The sequence below is a fragment of the Sitophilus oryzae genome, unplaced genomic scaffold, assembly GCF_002938485.1.
Source record: "Sitophilus oryzae breed Bouriz unplaced genomic scaffold, Soryzae_2.0 scaffold_910_pilon_pilon, whole genome shotgun sequence".
Lineage (NCBI taxonomy): Eukaryota > Metazoa > Arthropoda > Insecta > Coleoptera > Curculionidae > Sitophilus > Sitophilus oryzae.
Window position 1 is genome coordinate 1494383 of NW_022147540.1, and position 21471 is coordinate 1515853.

The window sequence follows — 21471 nt, forward strand, 5'->3', positions numbered from 1 at the left end:
CTATAGTTTTAACTAGATATTATACAGGAAGGTGAGTAAATAAAAAACTGTGATATATTTAATTCTTTATTAACCAAATCGACTTTGGTACACAAGCAAAAAATTGAACTTGATTATTTCGCAAAAGGTATGCGAAGTCCACCGAAAAAAAAAGTCAGTACAATTATGCGATACAAAATCAATAGTAAGATAAAAATATACACAAAAGTTATACATAAATAGGGCGAAGATTAGTATATAGAGGAGTATAAGACTAAATATTGCAGAAAAAAGTAATTTGATACGTACTGATGTATAAGAGTATAACACTACGATAAGAGTAATATTAATTTTATTATTAAGATTATAGACTTACGAGCTACGGATAAATATAGCACACTTAAGTTACATAAATAATGGCATTTCAAACCATTATCACAAATAACATTGTTACATTGTCATCCTTTTTTAATTAATTTAAAACATTTTGTTAATTGGAAGTGTTGCCTATCGTGACTAGTCGATTAAAAAAATGACAATTTTAAGCTACATCTAAAAAAATATATATTATGCATGGATATAAGGCAAATTTTAAAAAAAATCTTTAAAAAAAACCTGTAAAATGTACTAGATCTTGTAAAATAAGAAATTTTGGTACTCGTTTACTTAAGAGATACAGGCAGTGGCAATAGAGATATAGATATTTAAAGATATCCACGATTAAAAATTTAAGAACTTTTTAAAATTTGCCTATTTCTTTATAACCAGAGTATCGTTTACTACTTAGGAACTTGAAGCTAACCAAACTTGCATAGTGAAAAGAGTATTAAATTATTAAATATATAATTATAATTAGAACTAGAAGATCATGAAATGGATTTTTTTATTGAGCGTTGTTTTTAAAAAAATATATACCTAATACAGAGTGTTTCTTAATAAGTATACAATATTTATAGGGTGGTTTTTGAAGTATTTTCAAGATATATAGTTCATATAAACGTGTGTTCTAAAATGCATCGTTTTTTCATAATATCTTTGAATCTATTCCAGAAAAATTGAAAAATCACCCTGTAAAATATTAGACACTTATTCCAGACACACCCTGTATAAATAAATACCTTGAAACACGTATACATATGTCTTAAAAGATTTTTATTTTTTTCATATACCATGTGATCAGAATAAAAAGAATGACGCAGTAGGCCTAGAAATAGCATTTTTGTTTGGATTAGATACTATATCTGATCCTGAATAATATTGATGGTTACAGTGACAGCTGAATATATGTAATGGTGTATTATTTATTATAGACAGCTGTCAAGTAGACAAACAAAAAAGAAAATACTATATGTATACTACAGTGATTGTGATAGTAGTGTATAGTAGAATTCGAATAAGAATGTCATTTCTACGCCTTTTGTGACATTTTGATTCGACAGTATGGTACTTCAAAGTATGTATATACAGTATACTATAGAATTTAACTGAAATATAGCGATTTTATGATCTTCCTGCTAATGTAAGCAAAACAGTGTGGAATATAGGGTTGAAATTACCGAGAAACCAACGAAAGCGTATATATTTTAACATGGGAAGAGTCTAAAATGCCACCATATTAATTATAATTCTCATACACCTAATAGCTACATATCTTATCACTCTAGAACTTTGAAAACAAGCCGAAATTCTGCCTGCTGAGTATTTACTTTGTCTTCAATATACTTTATTTTTTTTGTTAATTTTTTAATGTTAAAACTTGGAGATGACAGCTATATAGATATATATTTTGAGGGAATCTCTCATCGTGTCTAATTTTGAATTTCAACACCTACGTTTAGTATAGCTTAATGCATGCTTAACCCTTAGAAACATTGATATATTTTTTATTTAAATATAGTATAAGTTTAATTAATAACCCATTCTTTTTGAATTTGCTTAAAATTTTCGACTAAGAGCGTTGGATGCGTATGTTTTAATTTTTTTTTCCAGCTAAACAGTGGCGTAGAATTATACAGGGTCTTTCACACAACACATTCATTAACTTAGAATCTAACTTAGACACAACCAACCAAAATATCCTTAACTTAAGGCATTTTAAAAGACACATCTTAAAATAGGAGGTAATTTTTTTAGCTGATATCGTTTATATAAAAAAATTACAGTATATACAGTGTGTTTCAAACAACATGTGCCATCTCTCGTGGGGAGATTCTTCACGTAAAAATAAGATTTATTTTTCTGATCAACATAGGTCCGATTCTGCTTTATTTCGTAGTTACAGGGTGTTGTGTGTGTGGACATATTCAGTATGGACGTGGATATGGGTTATCACTGGAATGTTTTTCTAAAAAAATAATGTACGCCACTGACCTTTTTTTCTCTTAATAGCGAAATAGTGTAAGAAGTTTAATGACGATTAAAAGTTGTCCCTTGGTCTTTTGTCGATTTCGGCCCCCTTGATAAGATAGAGATAAACGCAATTTTATTTATTATAAATTAGGCTTCTTGTAATTATCTTAAATACCATTATTTTTTTATTTGAAATTGCTGTAGGTTGGATTAATAGTAATAATAACTAATAGTAATAATATTTAATAATAAATAAGGTAAAATATATATAATTCGTTAATCTTGTTTTTATTTTATTGTGATTAATAAAATTTCGTTTATCTCATCAAGGAGGCCGAATTCGACAAAATATCTAGAGATAACTTTTAATTAGCATTAAACGGTCTATACAATTTTTATATCAAAAGAAAAAAGTCAGTGGCGTACATGTTTTTTTTGAAAAATATTCCAGTAATGACCCATATGCACGTCCCTGATGAATTTATCGACACTTTTTTAGCAATAAAATATGTAGCACTTATAGTCATTGTTACCCTCAAAATTTTTCATTCAAATCACTAAAAGTACTTGGAAGAAAATTATAATAAATCGAAAGATTATTAAAATTTTAACACCCTGTAGCTACGAAACAAAGCTGAAGCGGACCTATGTTGATATAAAAAATAAATCTTACTTTTACGTGAGGAATCTCCCCACGAGAGATAGCACATGTTTTTTTAAACACCCGGTAGAAGCCTCCCCAAACACAAAACCATAAAAATTTCTCTGCGAAAATGCAAAATCATTTTCTTTTTTCCGACTTTAGAATTACTCAAATCAGTTTGAAAGTTGAGCCCAAACTAGTTTGTTTTTAAGCAGGTTACGTGAAAAATCTTGTATTGAGTTACAGAACTGTATAGCGGAATGCAAAAAGGCTACGATATATAATACAATAGTATAATAATTTTTATCCAATGGCATTTTACCTAAAGCTGGCGACGCACAACCTTCAGAAACTTGTACAGCTCGTATAAAACAAAAAACCTAACGAAATCATATCGCCAACCGTGTACTAAATGCTACTCGACACGAAATAATTATAAAAAAAAACAATAATAATTAATAATATTAAAGCATAAAAAAGTAAACAGTATGCTACCTATACAAAATATAAATTGGGGGATGCGCCTACAATCAGTTGTTGGTACTTTGTATATTAGCGTTTTTATGTTTTCTTAAAAAATTTTGGCACCAACTGTAGACACACACTCAGAAATGCCAGTCGAAATATTTACTGCTTGATTGGGTGGGAAAATTCACGTTTTTTTCCTAATAGAAATATCAAAAATATATATTATATATGAGTATATGCTGAGCATTGTAAAGTATTTCTGCAATAGTATTCCTTGTTATATTAATTTTTTTCTTAAATTTTTGAGTTAAAATGCTACCATCGGAAAATATCATACAAATTTTAAAAACTATAAATAAAAGTACCACCATTTTTGAAATTTACATGAAATTTCCTATGTTCAGACTGGTGATGCAACTGGTAGGTACAGGGTTGTTCACCACATACGACACGGAGTATTGTAGCTAAACGATTAGATTTTTACAAATTGTAAGTTTTGGGTTCGTTGAAGGACTATTAGAGCTACAATTTAAAAATATTTTTACAAGATACAGAGTGTCCAAAATAAGTAAAAAATATCATAGTTGTATTTTTTTAAATAGAACACCCTGTATATTATTCTATTTTTGGATTCTACGATTGAAATAAAGGTAAATTTGATTCAGGTTTATCACACTTAAACGTTACCGTTTTTGAAATATTTTCAATTTTAAGAAATTGCAGTAAAAATTTTAATGCTTCATTTTTCCAAGGGTATCAAAGTTTTTAATACTAAATATTTACTGAAGATTATCTATTGATCAGATATTGTGTTGCAATAATAAAAATTTTACTACCTTATACAGAGTGTCCAAAAATTTATATTAAATAATTACTAGCTTTAAACGGCCATAACGTGTTTAAGTTAAATGGAACACCCTGTATATTTTACGTGAATCATATGCACAATTTAATAGTCTATCAAATTTTATTATACCATTTTTTACCTATCTTTGCAACTTTTCGTAGAAAATGCATTTTCTTATAATTTAGACCTCATTTATCACTATACCCATGGAATATTGACATTTCAGATTTTTTTTAAGCAACATTTATACACAAAATATACAGGTGGTAAATATTGCAAGCCTATTGGTATACCAAAAAAACTATTTAAATCTTTATAAAAGAGTAAACGAATTAAATATACCACCATCAAACGAATTAAATATACCACCATTCTAAATAAATGTGGATTTGGCACAGAAATCAATATAATAATAAATTATGAAAATAAACGTGTCTGTTTTTATAAATCAGCATTCGTCAAAAAATGAAATAAAATTTATAAGGCGTTACTTTTTACCACACTGTCTAATACACACACAAAATTCAGTTTTTTATTATTTGGAGCAATTATTATTAATCAACATAAACAGTCAATTAATGTAGTCTGAATACTGGGATCATATTAATTGGTCCTTTTTAACAAAAATATTTAAACAGTTTTTTTATTTTTTTTTTAAGAAATAAGCGAGCTATATCGACAATATTAGTATCTGTACTCTTGGAAAATTGGTTACATCTTTAAAAATAATCTAAAATGTCAATATTCCATGGGTATAGTGATAAATGAGGTCTAAATTATAAGAAAATGCATTTTCTACGAAAACTTGAAGAGATACGTAAAAAATTGTATAATATAATTTGATAGACAATTACATTGTGCATCTGATTCACGCAAAATATATAGGGTGTTCCATTTAACTTAAACACGTTATGGCCGTTTAAAATATTTCAAAAACGGTAAGGTTTAAGTATGATGAACCTTAATCAAATTTACCTTTATTTTAATCTAGAATCTAAAAATAGAATAATATACAGGAAGTTCCATTTAAAAAAATACAACTATAATATTTTTTATTTAGTTGGGACACTCTGTATCTTGTAAAAATATTTTTAAATTGTAGCTCTAATAATCCTTCAACGAACCCAAAACTTACAATTTGTAAAAATCTAATCGTTTAGCTACAATACTCCGTGTCGTATGTGGTGAACAACCCTGTATATAAAATTTTGTGATGTATTTTTTACTTAAATAAAAACACAAAAAACCTTTCAATATAATCTTGCTTTACCCTATCGTTTATACAATGACCAAGATTGACAACAAATTAAAAAAATCTTCATCGAAAAAAAAGTGTGTCATAGTGGCCATATTGATACTGAAAAAAACTAAATATTTCGACTGACATTTCGACACGACACCTAAACGAAAACGCCGACAAACCACAAAAATATCACAATGACACATTGAGCCACTTTATTACGTCAAATGAAAAACGGAACCCACACATTAACACAACGACACCACAAGTTTAAGAAAACCCTACCTATACGGCTAACAAACACTCTTGGCAAAATGTGTACGTTTCATAGTAGCGGCTGTTTTAGTCACAATTATTATAATATTATCGAAAAAAATGAAAACTTAAATAATATATTTGGTTTTGGATCAGAATTAAACAATAACCAACTAAAGAAGAGGGTTTTTTTGCAGTAAATCGTCACAAAACGAATTGAAACCATCTTCCAGAATTACACGATTTTTCCTAAAAGCACCTATTTTTCCTATAAACCTTATTTAAAAATTATAAATATAACAAAAGATGAATCATACTTTGACATGTTATGTATTTCATTATTTTAAAGTTTTGTGAATATTTACCGCAAAAATTAGACGATTAGCAACCACAAGATGCTTACATATAAATATATAAGAAGCATCCTACTGTTTCGGGAATAAAAATACATCTGAGCATTGCAAAAAGTTTAAGAAATAAGTAAGAAAAAATACGCTGTTTTCCTCTTGTTCTCTGTATGAATGTGGCTGCTAAACTTCCGAGTTTACAGTTGAGTCAGAGATGGCTGTGACAGTTTACAGATTACACTGCCACAGTATCGTAGGCTGTGAGTCCCCCGTTTGCTGTTGCGGTTTGCCCTGTTTCGTTTCTAAAAAAATCACAAAAAATACAAATCTTTAAATAAATTTCACATTTTTTAAATAGTTGATGTATTAAAAAATCAAGGCTTAATCAAAATAACCCAGAAAATATTTGTTTTGTTTTTTGTTATATAAAAATGTTGTAGACAAGTCCAAACAGATTGGTTGTACATGCAAGAAAAATATGTTTAAAATTATATTTTCTTCAAAAGCCTGAAAAAAAATATAATACTATTTTGGACTGGTTTTAATATAAATGTTATACAGTGTGGTCCAAATTGTAATCGGGAAACTTTGACAACATATTATGCTGTAGGTAAAAATAAGTAAAAAGGTTTATATAAATTCTTGTTCTACAATTCTTCGTTTCGGAGATACAGGGTGTAATACAGATACGGACGAAAACTTATTACTCTTCGAAATAATGAAAAAATATTTGGGTGGCTCCCATCAAAATTTATCATGTCAAAAAACACACAGACATCAATTTTCATCCAAATATGGACGTTACTTCAGAAATTATTGAGATAAAAACGAAATAAAAATGAAACTTCTATACCCTGTATCTCCAAAACAAGGACATAAATATGTACAAACTTTTTTACTTATTTTTAACTGCGAATACGTTGCCGAAATTTTCCATTGTAACTCGGACCACCCTGTATATTTATCCTTAGTCCAAAAACTTTAATAAAACTGTTGAAATTAATATTATTATAAATTATAAAAAGCATATTATAAATTATAAACAAGTAAAACAATCATGCTAAGTGCATAACATAATCTTCCGACATGGCAACACAATCATTGAACCATATATTATATAGTTAAAGCTTTATAATAGAGTAGGTTCTTTGACAAACCTATCAAACCTCTGTATTACAAAACTTTACAGTTTCATGGATGTCTACAAGAAGCATAAACACTACCTTATTTTTTGAGTTGATAAATATTTTTCTTGCCTGCATTATTATTTTTTATATTTTTTTTAGATAATAAAAAACATTTATAAAAAATAAGGTAGCATCTAGTAACCCAAAAACCGATTAAAAACCAGTGCACATATATTTTTTTGTTAGACACACAAAAACATTGATTTTGAAAACAACACCGACAAAACAAACAGAAAAAAAAATAAAACAAAACGATGCAACAGACAAAACAAAAACATAAAAAGCATAGTTTTCTATTTGCAGACTTACAGTTTCCTGGTTGAGAGGAGATTCATGTGAAAGAGTTACGTTTTATTTGATTGCTTGGCAGGATCTTGATAAGATACGATTAAAAATTGCTTGTTTTAGTATGTGCCGTAACAAGTTCTTGTAACAGAGAGTTGAATAACATACACTCCAGATCAAATAACAAAACTAATATTACTTTGAAATATATAGCTATAATTTTAATGTCATAAACCACAAATTTGAATTCATATGAATTAAACAACTCATATGAATTAAACAAAATCCGTACCTTTTTTTTATATTATTTTATTTGATCAAACTCTATGCTATATCCCTGTTGCAAGACTATTAATTGATTTATTATTAAGTTAATAACATTTAATTATCAAACTGACAATATACACTGTGTAACATTTGATTAAAGTGTTTTACAATGTAGAACAAAATAAAAATTAATAAAACAATAACCAAAAAGTATTTAAAAATCGTATAGTATAAAATATGGTTTTATTAAAGAATATTTTATTCTACAAGTAAAAACATTGAAAATTAGATTCAAAAAATGACCAAAACTGGTTTAAAAAACGACAAAAAAACACTGGATACACAAAAACTTTTCTTTTTTTCTTAGAAAAAACGCAAGCCATTATTAGGGGCATATTATTTTTATTTTATTTTTATTAGGTTGGTACTGACCTCTCAATCAGTTTTCTCATTTCCTCGTGGGTCATGCCATCCTTCGCGTTACCTCTCATTACTGAAAAAATAGATCACACATGTCTACACGACCACAATAATGGACAACACTTAACCTAGGGATAATTCTAAAAGGGTGTGTGGTTTCACTAATACGAATCGTGTAATTGAAGATGCCTGGTATGGATGCAAAACATAATTAAAGTGAAATTATAAAACGAATTTTGAGAACAGATATAGAGAAATGATTTTTACTTTTTTAAAGTGCCATTGCTGTATTAAGAACACTGATTTTTAATCAAGGAGATTTGGAAAAATATATTTGATTGTCTAATTTTTTAGTGTCTTATCCCAGCCAGTTAAAAGATGCCCAAACCGTATTTTTAATCATATCTCAATTTTTTCAAATGGAACCAGGGTGGCTCATTAGCATATTTGGAAAAAGCATTTTTTTACAAATAATTTGATACCACACACTTGGTATTCCAAATCAATTTGTCGTTATGAACCACATGTTTTAATTTCAAATAAACCATGTGCGAAAATGTTAAAAGTTTACATATGATATGTCATTCTATTCAGAGTGTCATTTTCTATCGAATAAAGTAAAAAAATACCGAGGGTGCCATTTTAAAATCAAAAGTTGTAGTCATTTCTGGTGAAACCGGAAGTGACCAAAAACAATTGAATATGTCAATCAATCCTAATTTATGTCATATGTGATTATCTGAAAAAATAAAAAAGTTATAGGGGGCGAGCCACTTTTGAGACGCACCGGGTATATGTTTTATAATCATTAGGACAAAAAAATGAATGTAAACTATATCTGTTCTCTTTTTAATGAAGAAAAATTAGGTTAATTTCATTTAATAAACAAATTAAACCAATTTTTCAAATATGCAAATAAACAATGAGAAAAATGTTCCCATTTTAAAAACTACTGATCCAGTTATTTTAAACAAGTCTTTTCCGTGTGGTTAGAAAGTAAAATTCCTTATTTTACTAATATTTTATTTACCACCAAATTGTCTGTATACTAAAAATATAAAAAGATGATAATCATAGTTTTATGAATTATGAAGAATTGTAATGAAAGATCAATCAATTAAGTAAGTAGAAGTCATAAAACCAACTATTAAGTCATACGAGAGAAAATAAAATACTTAAAAATACAATAATAAAAAACTCGTTAAAAATAATAAGATCAACAGAGGCTACGTTATTGTTATTTAGCAATAAAAAACAATACAAAAATGTTATAAAAATATTTTTTTTTAATAAAATAAAAGTTTGCTTATAAAATAAGGTAGCCAAAAAAAAATGTAAGTAATTAATATACTAAAATATGAAAATTAGTGACAAACCATGCAGTTAGAACAACGAACATTTGTGCTAAAATATTCATAGAAAATTTTTTTGATTTTACTTAATCTTATTCATCATTTTGTCTTTTCTTCATTGAATTTATAATTCTTTGTGTTATTTAAGAACACAAACTTGATGAATAACATTAATTAATGAAGTGATATATGATAAAGTCAGATTTATGATGATGATGATGGACGATATGAACGAAGAATGTATCCATCTATTTCAGTGTCAATACCAAAAGTCAAAAATACGCTCAAACTTTCATTTTTTTAGACTTACCCTGTTCGTCTTCTGAAAGTTAATTTAGATATGCAGTTTTTAGTAAGGGGTCTCGTGATTAACTTATCTACTATTATAGTGCTTATATATAAATAATAATATTCTAAGGTTAATATTTAATAAAAAGAGGGGAGGGGGAAGCATAATGCGGGAGTTAATTTGTCATATCGAACTGTCTCTATTTAGTATATTTTGTGTAGTTTGGAGACTAGTTGAGTAATATTCATATCAACCAAGTTCTTAAGATCCGGATGCAGGATTATTACGCTCAACATGTTAATCAAAACCTAATTTTTCCGTATATTTATGAATAGAGGAATACACTTTTAACAGGGTGCTAATCAAAAAGTTGCCGCCATTATGTCTAATCAGTAATAATAATAATGGATTTTGGAGATGACTTTGATTGATCATTTTATAGAGAGTGGTTCAAAAAACATGTGCCATCTCTCGTGGGGAAATTCCTTACGTAAAAATAAGATTTATTTTTCATATCAACATAGGTCCAATTCTGCTTTGTTTCGTAGCTACAGGGTGTTAAAGTCTTAATAAACTTTCGATTTATTATAATTTTCGTCCAAGTACTTTTAGTGATTCTAATGAAATTTTGAGGGTAGAAGTTACTATAAAGATGCAAGTGTGTTCAGTGAGAAGTTAATTTTAAGTTTGTGCAATTATATTTCTATTTCTTTTTTCGTTGGACTTTCTAAATACTCGTAAAAATGACTAGAAAGTGTTTAGTGTGTGAAAGTTTTAATATGTATTATTATAAATTATATCTTTTCATAGCCAAGTAAAGTATTCAGTTGTTCTTATCGATATTAAGCCTCATGCATACTGGTTAGATTTCCTAAGAATATTGATATTCGTACGGAGTGGCTAAATGTATTTTTTATATAATTTAATTTTTTATGACGGTAAACATTCAATTTATTGTTGAAATATAAGCATTTTACAAATTAAATTTTTAAAATTAATGTTTGAATTTGACACGCGGACGATAGGTCCTCGATAAGGATAGATAAAGTAGAAGCATCGCGTGTGCAACAAAAAAAGAAGCGTTGATATGTTTGCGACAGTTTCCATAGTGATTTACTTATCCACGTAAGTGGATACCGTATGATCAAAAAAAAAAAAACGGCGTCCAGTTGGCTTGGAAATGACGATCGATGACATTTCCCATATAATTTTACATATAAAATGACAGCGATCTTCATTTAATAGCCATCGTTGACGCCGTTTTTATTCGATCATACGGTATATATGATCTAGGGTCCCGACGCACAGTGATGCAAAAGTTCCCAAAAGCGGCAGAAAATCAAAATATCGGTATTTTTTTTTAATTATAATTTTACTCGTATAGTTCCTAATAGTCCATATTTTCAGAATCGTGAAGATTTTTGAATAAAATCGGGCCCATTATTAATCCCTGATAAGAAATGTTCGAGCTTATAAGATTATTAGCTGACGCTAAAATATTTTGATTAAATTTTGATTAAATAAAATTAGTGCGTTTAAAGTTGATGATAAATTAGCTAAAAACTGATGGTACTCTGAGAAAGTACAATGTTTTCGACTGTTTTTCCTCATGGTAATTCTAGTTTTAACTTCCCTGGTACCATAAACAAAATCAATTAAGACCTTGATGTAATTAAGAACTGCATAATCTAAAATCACATTTTATGTAAGCTAGTACAAAATGCTCCAAATTGCTCCAAAAAAATATGATGTAGGTAAGAATTATTAGCCTTTTTTCTTCATAACTACGAAGTTTCATGGCCAACATTAACCCACAAATACCCTTTAGGTTGCTTAACTCTCCCGAAAACCATGATTTAGTTTCCCAAAATAAATTAAGTATGACAGTATATTACTGGGTGATTCTTAGGTGCTGTAAAATATTGTTGTTGGTTATTTTTAATTAGTTTTAGAAAGGAAACTGTAATATATTTTCTCTTATTCAATTTAATTTTCGATATACAAAGTATTCAAATTTAAAAATAATTTTTAATATGTAATTTTAACTGGCTTTTCCCAGTTAAGCCTAAGTTTTTATTCGTTTTGTGCTTATATGACATTAAATTTAATATTATGAGAAATCTCGTTAATTTTGAATAATTATTGTCAATATAAACTACAAAGACGTGTCAATGTGTCTATGATGCGTCAATATTCAGTCAACAACTTTTATCAAGAATGCCATGCACCTTGTAGATACTAATTTTCTCGGAGTTAGTAAGAGGTCACCAAGACTTCTCCTGTCAAGTAAAATAAAACAGCATCCTGAGGCTCCAAAACCTATTATACATTAAATTGTTCAATTTTTATTATCCATTTTATCTAGAAGATTTAGGATAATTTTTAGTTTCTTTTTCTTACGTATTAAATTCTTGTAACTAAGTTCTAATTATAATCTAAGTATAACATTTTTACCACAGGTAATTACAGATATTTCTAAATTATAGAACATTTAAAAATATAACTAAAATTGAATGGTTGTAAGTGAGCAACTGCTTACATCTAATGCGAAAAGAGCGCTCTTAGAGTCTTTTAGATGTTTTGGTGTTACTCTCATTAATAGCTAACTACATAAAATATACAGATGTATTTAGTTTCTTTTTTTTTCTCATGGAAATGAATGTAAATATCTTTTTTAAGTTGAATTTAAGTAATACTTATTGGTAACTAGTTCTGAAAAAAAGATTAATTATATTAAAAACGAAATGCTAATTCTATTGTAAGGGGCTGAAAATAAAACCCTGTATATTTATTTATGTGTTTACACAATTTTTTTTTGATTTTTTAAACTTTACAAAAAATAGAGTATTAAATTAATATGCTAATAAAGACAAAATAATATAATTAAATTTTTTACAACCCATTTTTTATTTTTTACAGCCAATTTAAGTACACTCAGTATACATAATTCAATTTTCTGAATTCAAAACATCACTTATATACTTAGAAAACCACATTTAACAAAAATAATTTAAAAAAATGTAGTAGTAAGTTGAAAAATTACTTTTTGCCACTTTTCGCGTTTTCGGCATCACTGTGCTTCGTCCCATGGACAAAAATTAAAAACTAAGTTAAAATTTACTAATATCTGAATGTATAATTTTATACTTATAGCAATGTTCAACCATCCTGTATATTATTTTTCATAAACAGCGTTTTTGTTAGCTAATATTTTCACTAAAAATAAATTTTGCGATCATTATCTCATCAGTAAAAAGAATAACATTCATAGTAGTTCTGTATATTATGGAGTTAAACGGGTACGTACTTAATTGAAAGCCACTATGGATATTGTTAAACAAGGTATGTACTTTAAATTTATTTCTAAACAAGTTCGTGATTGTTTAGTTTTTATTTATTTTTTAAGATGATTCTTAAATGGGTATAAAAATTTTACGTTTTCAAACTTCAAAAAGGCATTTAAAAAAAACATATCAAAACATATCGTATTTATTGAATATTTTTGTTGCCATATTCATACACTTTTAATTTTTGTATAGTTCACCTGCGTCTGCTTGCGACGAACTGTATTTTATAATACTTTTCAGATGGAGTAAAATTGATAAGCAATGCCGATTTGGCTAATACTTGGCTTGATCATAAGGACAAGAACTCAAAATTATTTGTATTTCAAAAAATATGTTCTTATTAGATATTGATGAACTTTCCAGTCAAATGAGACACCACTTGTGCCTGAAAAAGTCCACTATGTTGGAGCGGAACGTCGCATAAAAAAAGTGTCCATCTTTTAATTTATTATAAAATCTCATACCCAAGAAAAGGAAAAAATAATATATGGATATGGTCTATTAAAGAGGTAACTATTAACATCCGAACCCCTCATACCGACAAAATAAACAGTAACAACGCGAAAAAGTAATATATTAGAAAATGATGTACAGAAATATCTCATCTGTGAGGATACTTCATCTACCTGTGATTTGGATACTATAAATTTGGAAGATTCTGTCAGCAGTGATTCTCCTGAATCAGAGTAGTTACGATCTATGCATTTTGTTGTCCTAAAGTAAATTTATAGTATCTTAAGTTTTTTTTAATTAAATATAACATTAATGTTTCTTTTTCATTAAAGAAAAACATTTTTATCTTATATTAGGCTTATATTGTAGGAATCATGTTCTAATGTTATTTCAATTCTTTTTTATCACAGGAATTTATTTAATACTTACACTGTTTTCATACTATAACTTATTATTTGCTTAGATGGAACACAGCTCCAACATTATTATTATTTATAAGATTTTTTTTCATAAACGTGGGACTAAGAACATCATCATTTAGTACAATGAGAGTACTCATCATTTGTGTCAAATAAACCTAGTTTGAATAAATTGCTTACAATAAAAGAGAAGTTTTGGATTTTTGTCCTCTAGAGCCATATGTTCGAAGCACTGTGCGACGGTCCCGGTGACTTAAGTCGCTGCAAAGAGTACCCAGCGACCGTCTGGTCACTGTCACCGGTATACCGGTGACTTAAATGTTGCTGTTAAGCTCATCTCTACTGAGTACTTTAAAGAAAAGACCTACAGCAATATCACCAACAAATATTTATACCAAGTAATAGAGACAGTACGACAGAACCTGTTGTTGTTTTTAGTACTTTCATTCGAAATCTCTCTTTTAATATTTCCCTAACTCTACGTACCTCCGTAGGTCCTACTGTTAATCAGCTGATCCCTGTCGCACTCAGCCTCCGAAATCTCGTTCGAGTCCTTCGAATCGTTGAAGGAGGGGTCGTGGTTCCTCGGCGGCGGCGGCGGCGGTTCCGGCGAGCTGCTCGTCGGCTGTATTCTCAGCGAACCTGCGTGAAAAGCGGGCGTTGACGCCGGTGTGCCTTCCGGTACTACACAGTCTCTACAGGGGTATCTACTACGGTACTTGCCTAAGGAGCGGCGACCGATGGAGCCGCGGCTGCCGTACTGGTCGTAGGGGGCGCCGTAGCCGCCGTACTGCGAGCCGTACTGCTCGTCCTCGGGGGCGCAGTTGGCCGGATCGTCGTACTCGGGGCCAGGGGAGTAGATGCTGCCGTTGCCTGGAAGAGTAAAAGTGTTTTTTTAGTTTTAAAAAGAATATTAGCCCAGAGACTTTTACCTCAGAATTCAATTACTGTAACTGTATTAATGTGAAATCTTCTGTATTGGGTTTTATAGATAAAATACTAAAATGTTTACTTATTTTTTTCTCATTGCTTTTATTTGTTTATTTTAATAATTTTAGTAAATTCTTAGTTATTTCCTTCTTAATTTTTTTAATAATTTAATTTTTTTCTAAGTAAATTTATTGAAATAAATGAATCTAATGCATAAGCTATACCTATTCCGCTTATATTCTACCTAATCATTAAAATTTTGATTGAAATCGAGTTATACAGGGTGGCGCGTCATATACGACGCGGTCCTAGTCAACAGATCCGGTCCCCAAACAGGCCTTTTTGACATAAGATTTGCTTCATTTAGTCTTCTTCTTATAGTCTGTTAGTTATTATGTACGTTTCTTAGGTGCAATTCATTATAAATTTGAAAAGCTGGCTTAGCGATAAACTTACAATAAGTCGATCGTCTCGATTAGAAGTTCTCATACGAAGGTTCCTGGGCGTCTAAATTGACATCCTCATGGACGTTGTGATAATTCAAAAACCAGTCAGTATACTCTACGGTATTAAGGTATTTTTGGAACCAGAATTTTATAGCAAATTCACTGAACTGAACAAATATAAAGCATTTCATTTGAAAAACTAAAACATAAGTGTAAAAATATATTTGGCTCACCCTGTATATCTATAAAAATATTTTTGAAATGTGAACTACCATTAAATACATATTTTGGAAAAAGTTTGGAATGAAAATTTCAAATAGGAATCCTGATACAGAGCTTTTTCGGACAACACGGAAACATCTTATATTAACCTAGTGAAACGTTAATATATTTATACAGGGTGAGTATTTATTTCATACATGTGTATTTATTTCAGGACTAAAGTGAAAGCAACAAATTTAAATGAGTAAATTTTGTAATATATCTTATTAACAATACAATGCAAAAAGTTTTATAAAAATTCATTCACAGTTTCACAGTAAACGAATTCCGAGGTTTGTATCCCATAATAAATAGAGCCCTTATACGACTAGATATTTCATAAAAATCGATTTAGACACGTTTTTTTGTACAGGGTGAGTCAACAATAGAGTAAAATCCATTATCTCATTTGTTTCGAGGTTTACAAAATAATGTTAAATATAATAGTTATAGGGAAGGTTGAGATACACATTTTAAAATTATTATAGAGTATGCAGGGTGCTCCAAAAAAATGTGGCGGATACAACATATCTTTTTTTTTAAATGCAACACCCTATTTTTATCTTATTTTTATATTCTGCGTTAAATTCTATAACTTTTTGTGTATAATATTATATATCTACCTAAAATTAATAGTTTTTGTAATGTTTGAATTTATTTCAACAAATCTTAGATTTCTCTCTCAGTGTAGTAAAAAATTGTCACTGATGCCAATGTTTCTGAAGTTGGGACAACTAAAATTTGATAGGAGAAATTTATAAAGATGAAGAAAAAATATATGTAAAGATAGTTTAGTTAGATGCTACAGGGTGTTCAAAATATATTTATGAATTTCAACTACTTAAAATTAAAAAATCTGAAATTTTTTAAATGACATACCCTATATATTATCATTTTTTCTGATAGATTATGCAAAACTCTACAACTTTTATAAGGTATATCATATACCCATTTGTAATAGCTTGCGATATCTGAATTATTCAATTTTTCATAACTTTTATATTTAACATTTTTTTAAACCTCTCAAAAAACCTAAAAAATGAGATAATGGACTTTACTCTATCGTTGACTCACCCTGTACAGCACAGATGTACAAAAAGAATCCTATACAGATAGTGTCAATTTCTAGAAACTTCCAGTATAATCTAAGCCGATGTATTGGTACACAAGATGATCTGAAATATTAAAAGATATAAAACTAAATAATTTACACCTACCTTGTGAGCCAACCCTATCATATCTTCGGTTCTGCCTGGGCATCGATTGGGAACCGTTACGTGAGTGCATTTGGTGAGGCGTGTTCATTCCGGAGGGTCCCATAGTACCAGCATGGGGGTGGGGGAAGGTCTGGAACTGCATCGCCTTACTGGGATCCATTTCTTCGCGGAAGCCCAAAAGATGGAAAGTTGCGTACGGGCAGATCTCATCGTCCATACCTTAACAATGAGAAAATACGTCTATTTTCTTGTTATAGAATCTATTGTATGATATCATAAGCTGTTCTCCATTCAGATAATACAAGGTAAAGTTGATATCAGCATATGCTCTAAGATGCTACCTGAGAGCACATAAAATGGGCAAATATTTAGGTAGGTGCGTAAATTATGTAAAATATCGTAAGTGGACTGGCTAACTAATGAATAAGCTGTCATTTTAAATAGAATCAAAAACAAACAGAATAAGAATGGAGAACAGACATATTTAGACAAATTTACACCCTAAGTAGTACCAAACCATAATGTTCTAATTTCAGAACCTAAAAATATTATATAAATACCAAATATTATTGTCTCACTGGGTTAATATTAGATACAACATTTTACTTAAATTTATTTTATAATGGTATAAACATACAACATGCGGATGATAAAGCGCAGCTAATAAGCTTTATTTTCGGAAACTTATTATCTAACAAGGCTAAACTTACTTTGTTAAAGAAGAACACACACGACATTATGAAGATAGTGTTAGTATTTTCGTAAAATAGTAATTATAAAAATCATAATAATAAATATTAATTCTCTTGGTGCATGTAATGCACCAAGAAAAATAAATATTGTGCTACTTAATATAAAAAATAAAATAATAAATAAATTTCACAACGTACAAGCAAATTATAAAAAAAAATATTACTATTTTTAATATAAATTTTAAATTATTGTTTCTTACGTTAGAAAATATTTATGTTGTGAAAACGTATGGGAGTTTAAGAGAAATAATATATTATAAAATATTAGTTTAAACCAGTCAAGTAGGTGTTTAATAACAATTGTTCTATTTGTTTTATAAGAACCAAATTGTTATAAAAAATATTTGTATAAAATGATGGAATAGGTATATAAAAATAATTATAAACTTTAAATAAAACCCTTATGAAAAGATATTACAAGTAAACTCATTCTCTCCACATGGATTGAAGTTTGCAGTTCGCTAAAATGTTATTACTTCTTTTAGTAAAAATAAACTATAAATAAATTACTTACTTTATCTCCCATTAAACCGTGTTTCCAAGAATTTTAGACATAATATTGGAGATCTCGCAACTTTCTGCAGTGGAAGAATTGCGTTGGGAGACTTGTTTTACATCCTATGTTTTTGATAGGATAAATATTTTCCAATGCGCGTCCAAGATTCTTGAAAACACTATATGTTATTTTATTGAGTAAAGACAAATTAATTAGTATATCGAAATTAAATTAGAGTTAAAAATTTTTGTTAAATCAAACTATTATTTTTATAAACTATAATTTTTTATAGGTTAAAAATAAACTAAAATTCACTCGAAATGGCAGACTCAAACCTCAATCAGTCCGATATTTTACCTCTGTGGGTGTGAATGGTGTCGTTCGAGCCCCTCCTGCTCCTCAGCTCTTCGTACAAGTGGCGTTGGCGAGGGTCCCACGTGGAATGAGAACGATAATGAGCCCCTAGATTATCGGATGTAAAATAATAAAAACAAAAACAAACACAAAAGGTAGAAAAGATGGTACTTCCTCTTGTCGAATCAGAAGTTTGTCGAGATTTAAAACACTTAACAGCAAATTATAGAGAAAGGGTAACACAAAAATCTGTTTACATATAAGCCTACTACAGCATGAGTATTAACATTTGGGTGGTTTTGAGAACGTTTTTGGAGGAAAAGAATATGTCCATATCCATATCTCAATACTATATTACTTGTTGAAATATTAATTTCAACTTATATTTTTGTTTCTTTAAAATTATTTGGCTTGTTAATTTTTATATTTCGTTTTTTTCTTGATTTATTTATAGTGATATTATTGATTTATTTCTTGTTTTTTTCTATTATTTTGTTAATTTTTTTTAGATTTTGTTTCTTAATTTTAAGTTTTAATTTTTTGTCCTTTATTGAAAAACATTATTTCTAATCTACAAAAAATTCTATATGGATATTTTGCCACTGCAAGAAAATCGACAAAATAAAATAGTTATTTTTTGTAAACACTTCTGCGTTAATCCAAACAGAAACTACTTGTAAGAAGTTAGGTTTACAGATATACAAATTTGCCTAACGAACAAAAAAATGCTTAACGTTTCGGAAAGTTTATCTCTTTCCATCGTCGAAAGCAAAAAAAAATACAAATAATAAAAAAAACTATGTAAAATATTTAAATTCGACTATTCGAGAACACTATAGTTTCAAATTAAACTTCAAAATTAACAATTACTACGTGATAACAATTACTTAATAAGATAAAACCAAAAAGCCCCAAACTTTCTGCATGATTATTTTTAATTTTTACGCATGTTATGTTCTTTAAAATCAAAGAAGCGATTGTCATACATTACTAACATCTACAGATGCATGAGCAATACATTTATTTTTATTAGATTGTATCAAAAAAGCCTCATCTATTTTTCTTTTAGAGGCTATATCGCTTCTTTCATTATAATTTTGCCGTTACTAAAACTTATTCTGTGCCCTGTGTCCCATGAGTCCTGACAAATCTTAGATTTGTGAAAATCTCCCTTTCTTAAATAATCTTTATGTTCTTTAATTATTTTTTTTTGTTATTTAATTTAATTAAGTAATTGCTATCAGGTAGTAATAAATTGTTAATTTTGGAGTTTAACTTGATATAATGTCATTTTAACACAACGTCAACGGTTTTTGTAGACGTATCTGTTTTAAAAAACTAAAGTGTCCTCGAATAGTTGAATTTAAATATTTTAAAAAGTTTTTGGTTTATTCTTTGTATTTTTTTTGCTTCCGACGACGGAAAGAGATAAACTTATACTTTAAGCATTTTTTTGTTCGTTAGGCAAATTTGTATATTTGTAAACCTAACTTCTGACAAGTAGTTTCCGTTTGGATTAACCCGGAAGTGTTTAAAAAAAATAACTATTTTATTTTGTAGATTTTCTTGCAGTGGCGAATACATAGGTATAGACATTTTTAATTATTCCTAATAATTCAAAAGTAGTATTTCTAATATTTATAATAACTTGTGTTCAACATAAAAACACTAATATACATAAACAGTTTCTTCAATACAAGTTTCTTAAATTTATTGCCGACCAAACAAGCAAAATCACAATAGCGAACTATTTTAATCATTAGGGAAAAATAAATAACCTCTTCCTGTAACTTCCTTCAAAAATCATCTCTAACCAACACAAAACGTATAAATGTATATGTATAATGAAGAATAATATATCAACAATAACCATAAAGACACCAAACAGCCCTGAACACAGAAACGTAAATAAAAGTCTAGAAATGAAAACTGGCATGCTAAAAAGCGGTGGATGATCTTACTTAAGACGGTACCTCTTTTGATCCTGTCGCAAGTGTTGTAGTTCGAACCCGGTACAGGGGGTAGTTTTCTGTTTGGTGGTGCAATGTAGCCTAGTTCATCCCTTAAGTCAGGTCGGCGTTTGTCTAAGGTTGACGCTGCGTTGCACGATTGGTTGTAAACAACGTCATCTGGGGAAAAATAATGTGGAGTTAGTTAGATAAGGATGAAGAGTTGACAGTTTAGTGACATGAGTATTCATGGGTAATGCTTGTACTGATATATATATATATATATATATATATATATATATATATATATATATATATATATATATATATATATATATATATATATATATATATATATATATATATATATATATATATATATATATATATATATATATATATTTAAGTAAAAAATTGGTTAAGTGCGAGTCGGACTCGGGTACGAAGGGTTCCGTATCATTCATTATCTATACAACATTAGATACTATATTATTATAAACTTTTTTTCCGATTTAGCTGAAATTTTGAATGCTCGTATAAGTAATTTAAAAAAAAATGAAGAAACACGTTACTAAAAATTGTATTAATCGATAATAAATATGTAAAAAGTAAAAATAAATATGTAAAAACATGTAAAAATTAAAAAAAATCGCCTTGACTAAGATTCGAACCTGCCTTACTATGGCTCCAACGTCATAGCAGCGTAAAGTCCTAACGCTTTAACCACGCGGCCACCGAGAACTTAAAAGATTTTATGTAAAATTCTTACTTAAACGATAATGTTTAGTGAAAGTACATTTTTATTTATAAACATTTATTTAATTCTGTTTTTAGTATTTATTCTTATGGCGGCAACATAGATACATTATCTGTAAAAATTTCAACTGTCTAGCTATAACGGTTCATAAGATAGACCTCT

General features: G+C 28.7%; 1 protein-coding gene across 1 annotated transcript in view; it reads right to left on the minus strand.

The window, feature by feature from the left end:
* Positions 1-6095: 6095 nt before the first annotated feature.
* The window catches only part of LOC115890772 (Down syndrome cell adhesion molecule-like protein Dscam2), a 196229-nt gene continuing 180853 nt past the window's right edge, over positions 6096-21471 (minus strand). Inside the window, exons 25-30 of the mRNA XM_030911106.1 lie at positions 20565-20732; positions 18607-18711; positions 17002-17220; positions 14634-15020; positions 8300-8360; positions 6096-6430 (exon numbers count right to left, since the gene is read on the minus strand). Coding sequence (XP_030766966.1) covers positions 6364-6430; positions 8300-8360; positions 14634-15020; positions 17002-17220; positions 18607-18711; positions 20565-20732 — 1007 coding nt within the window. The 3' untranslated portion in view covers positions 6096-6363. The remainder of the gene's footprint in view (positions 6431-8299; positions 8361-14633; positions 15021-17001; positions 17221-18606; positions 18712-20564; positions 20733-21471) is intronic.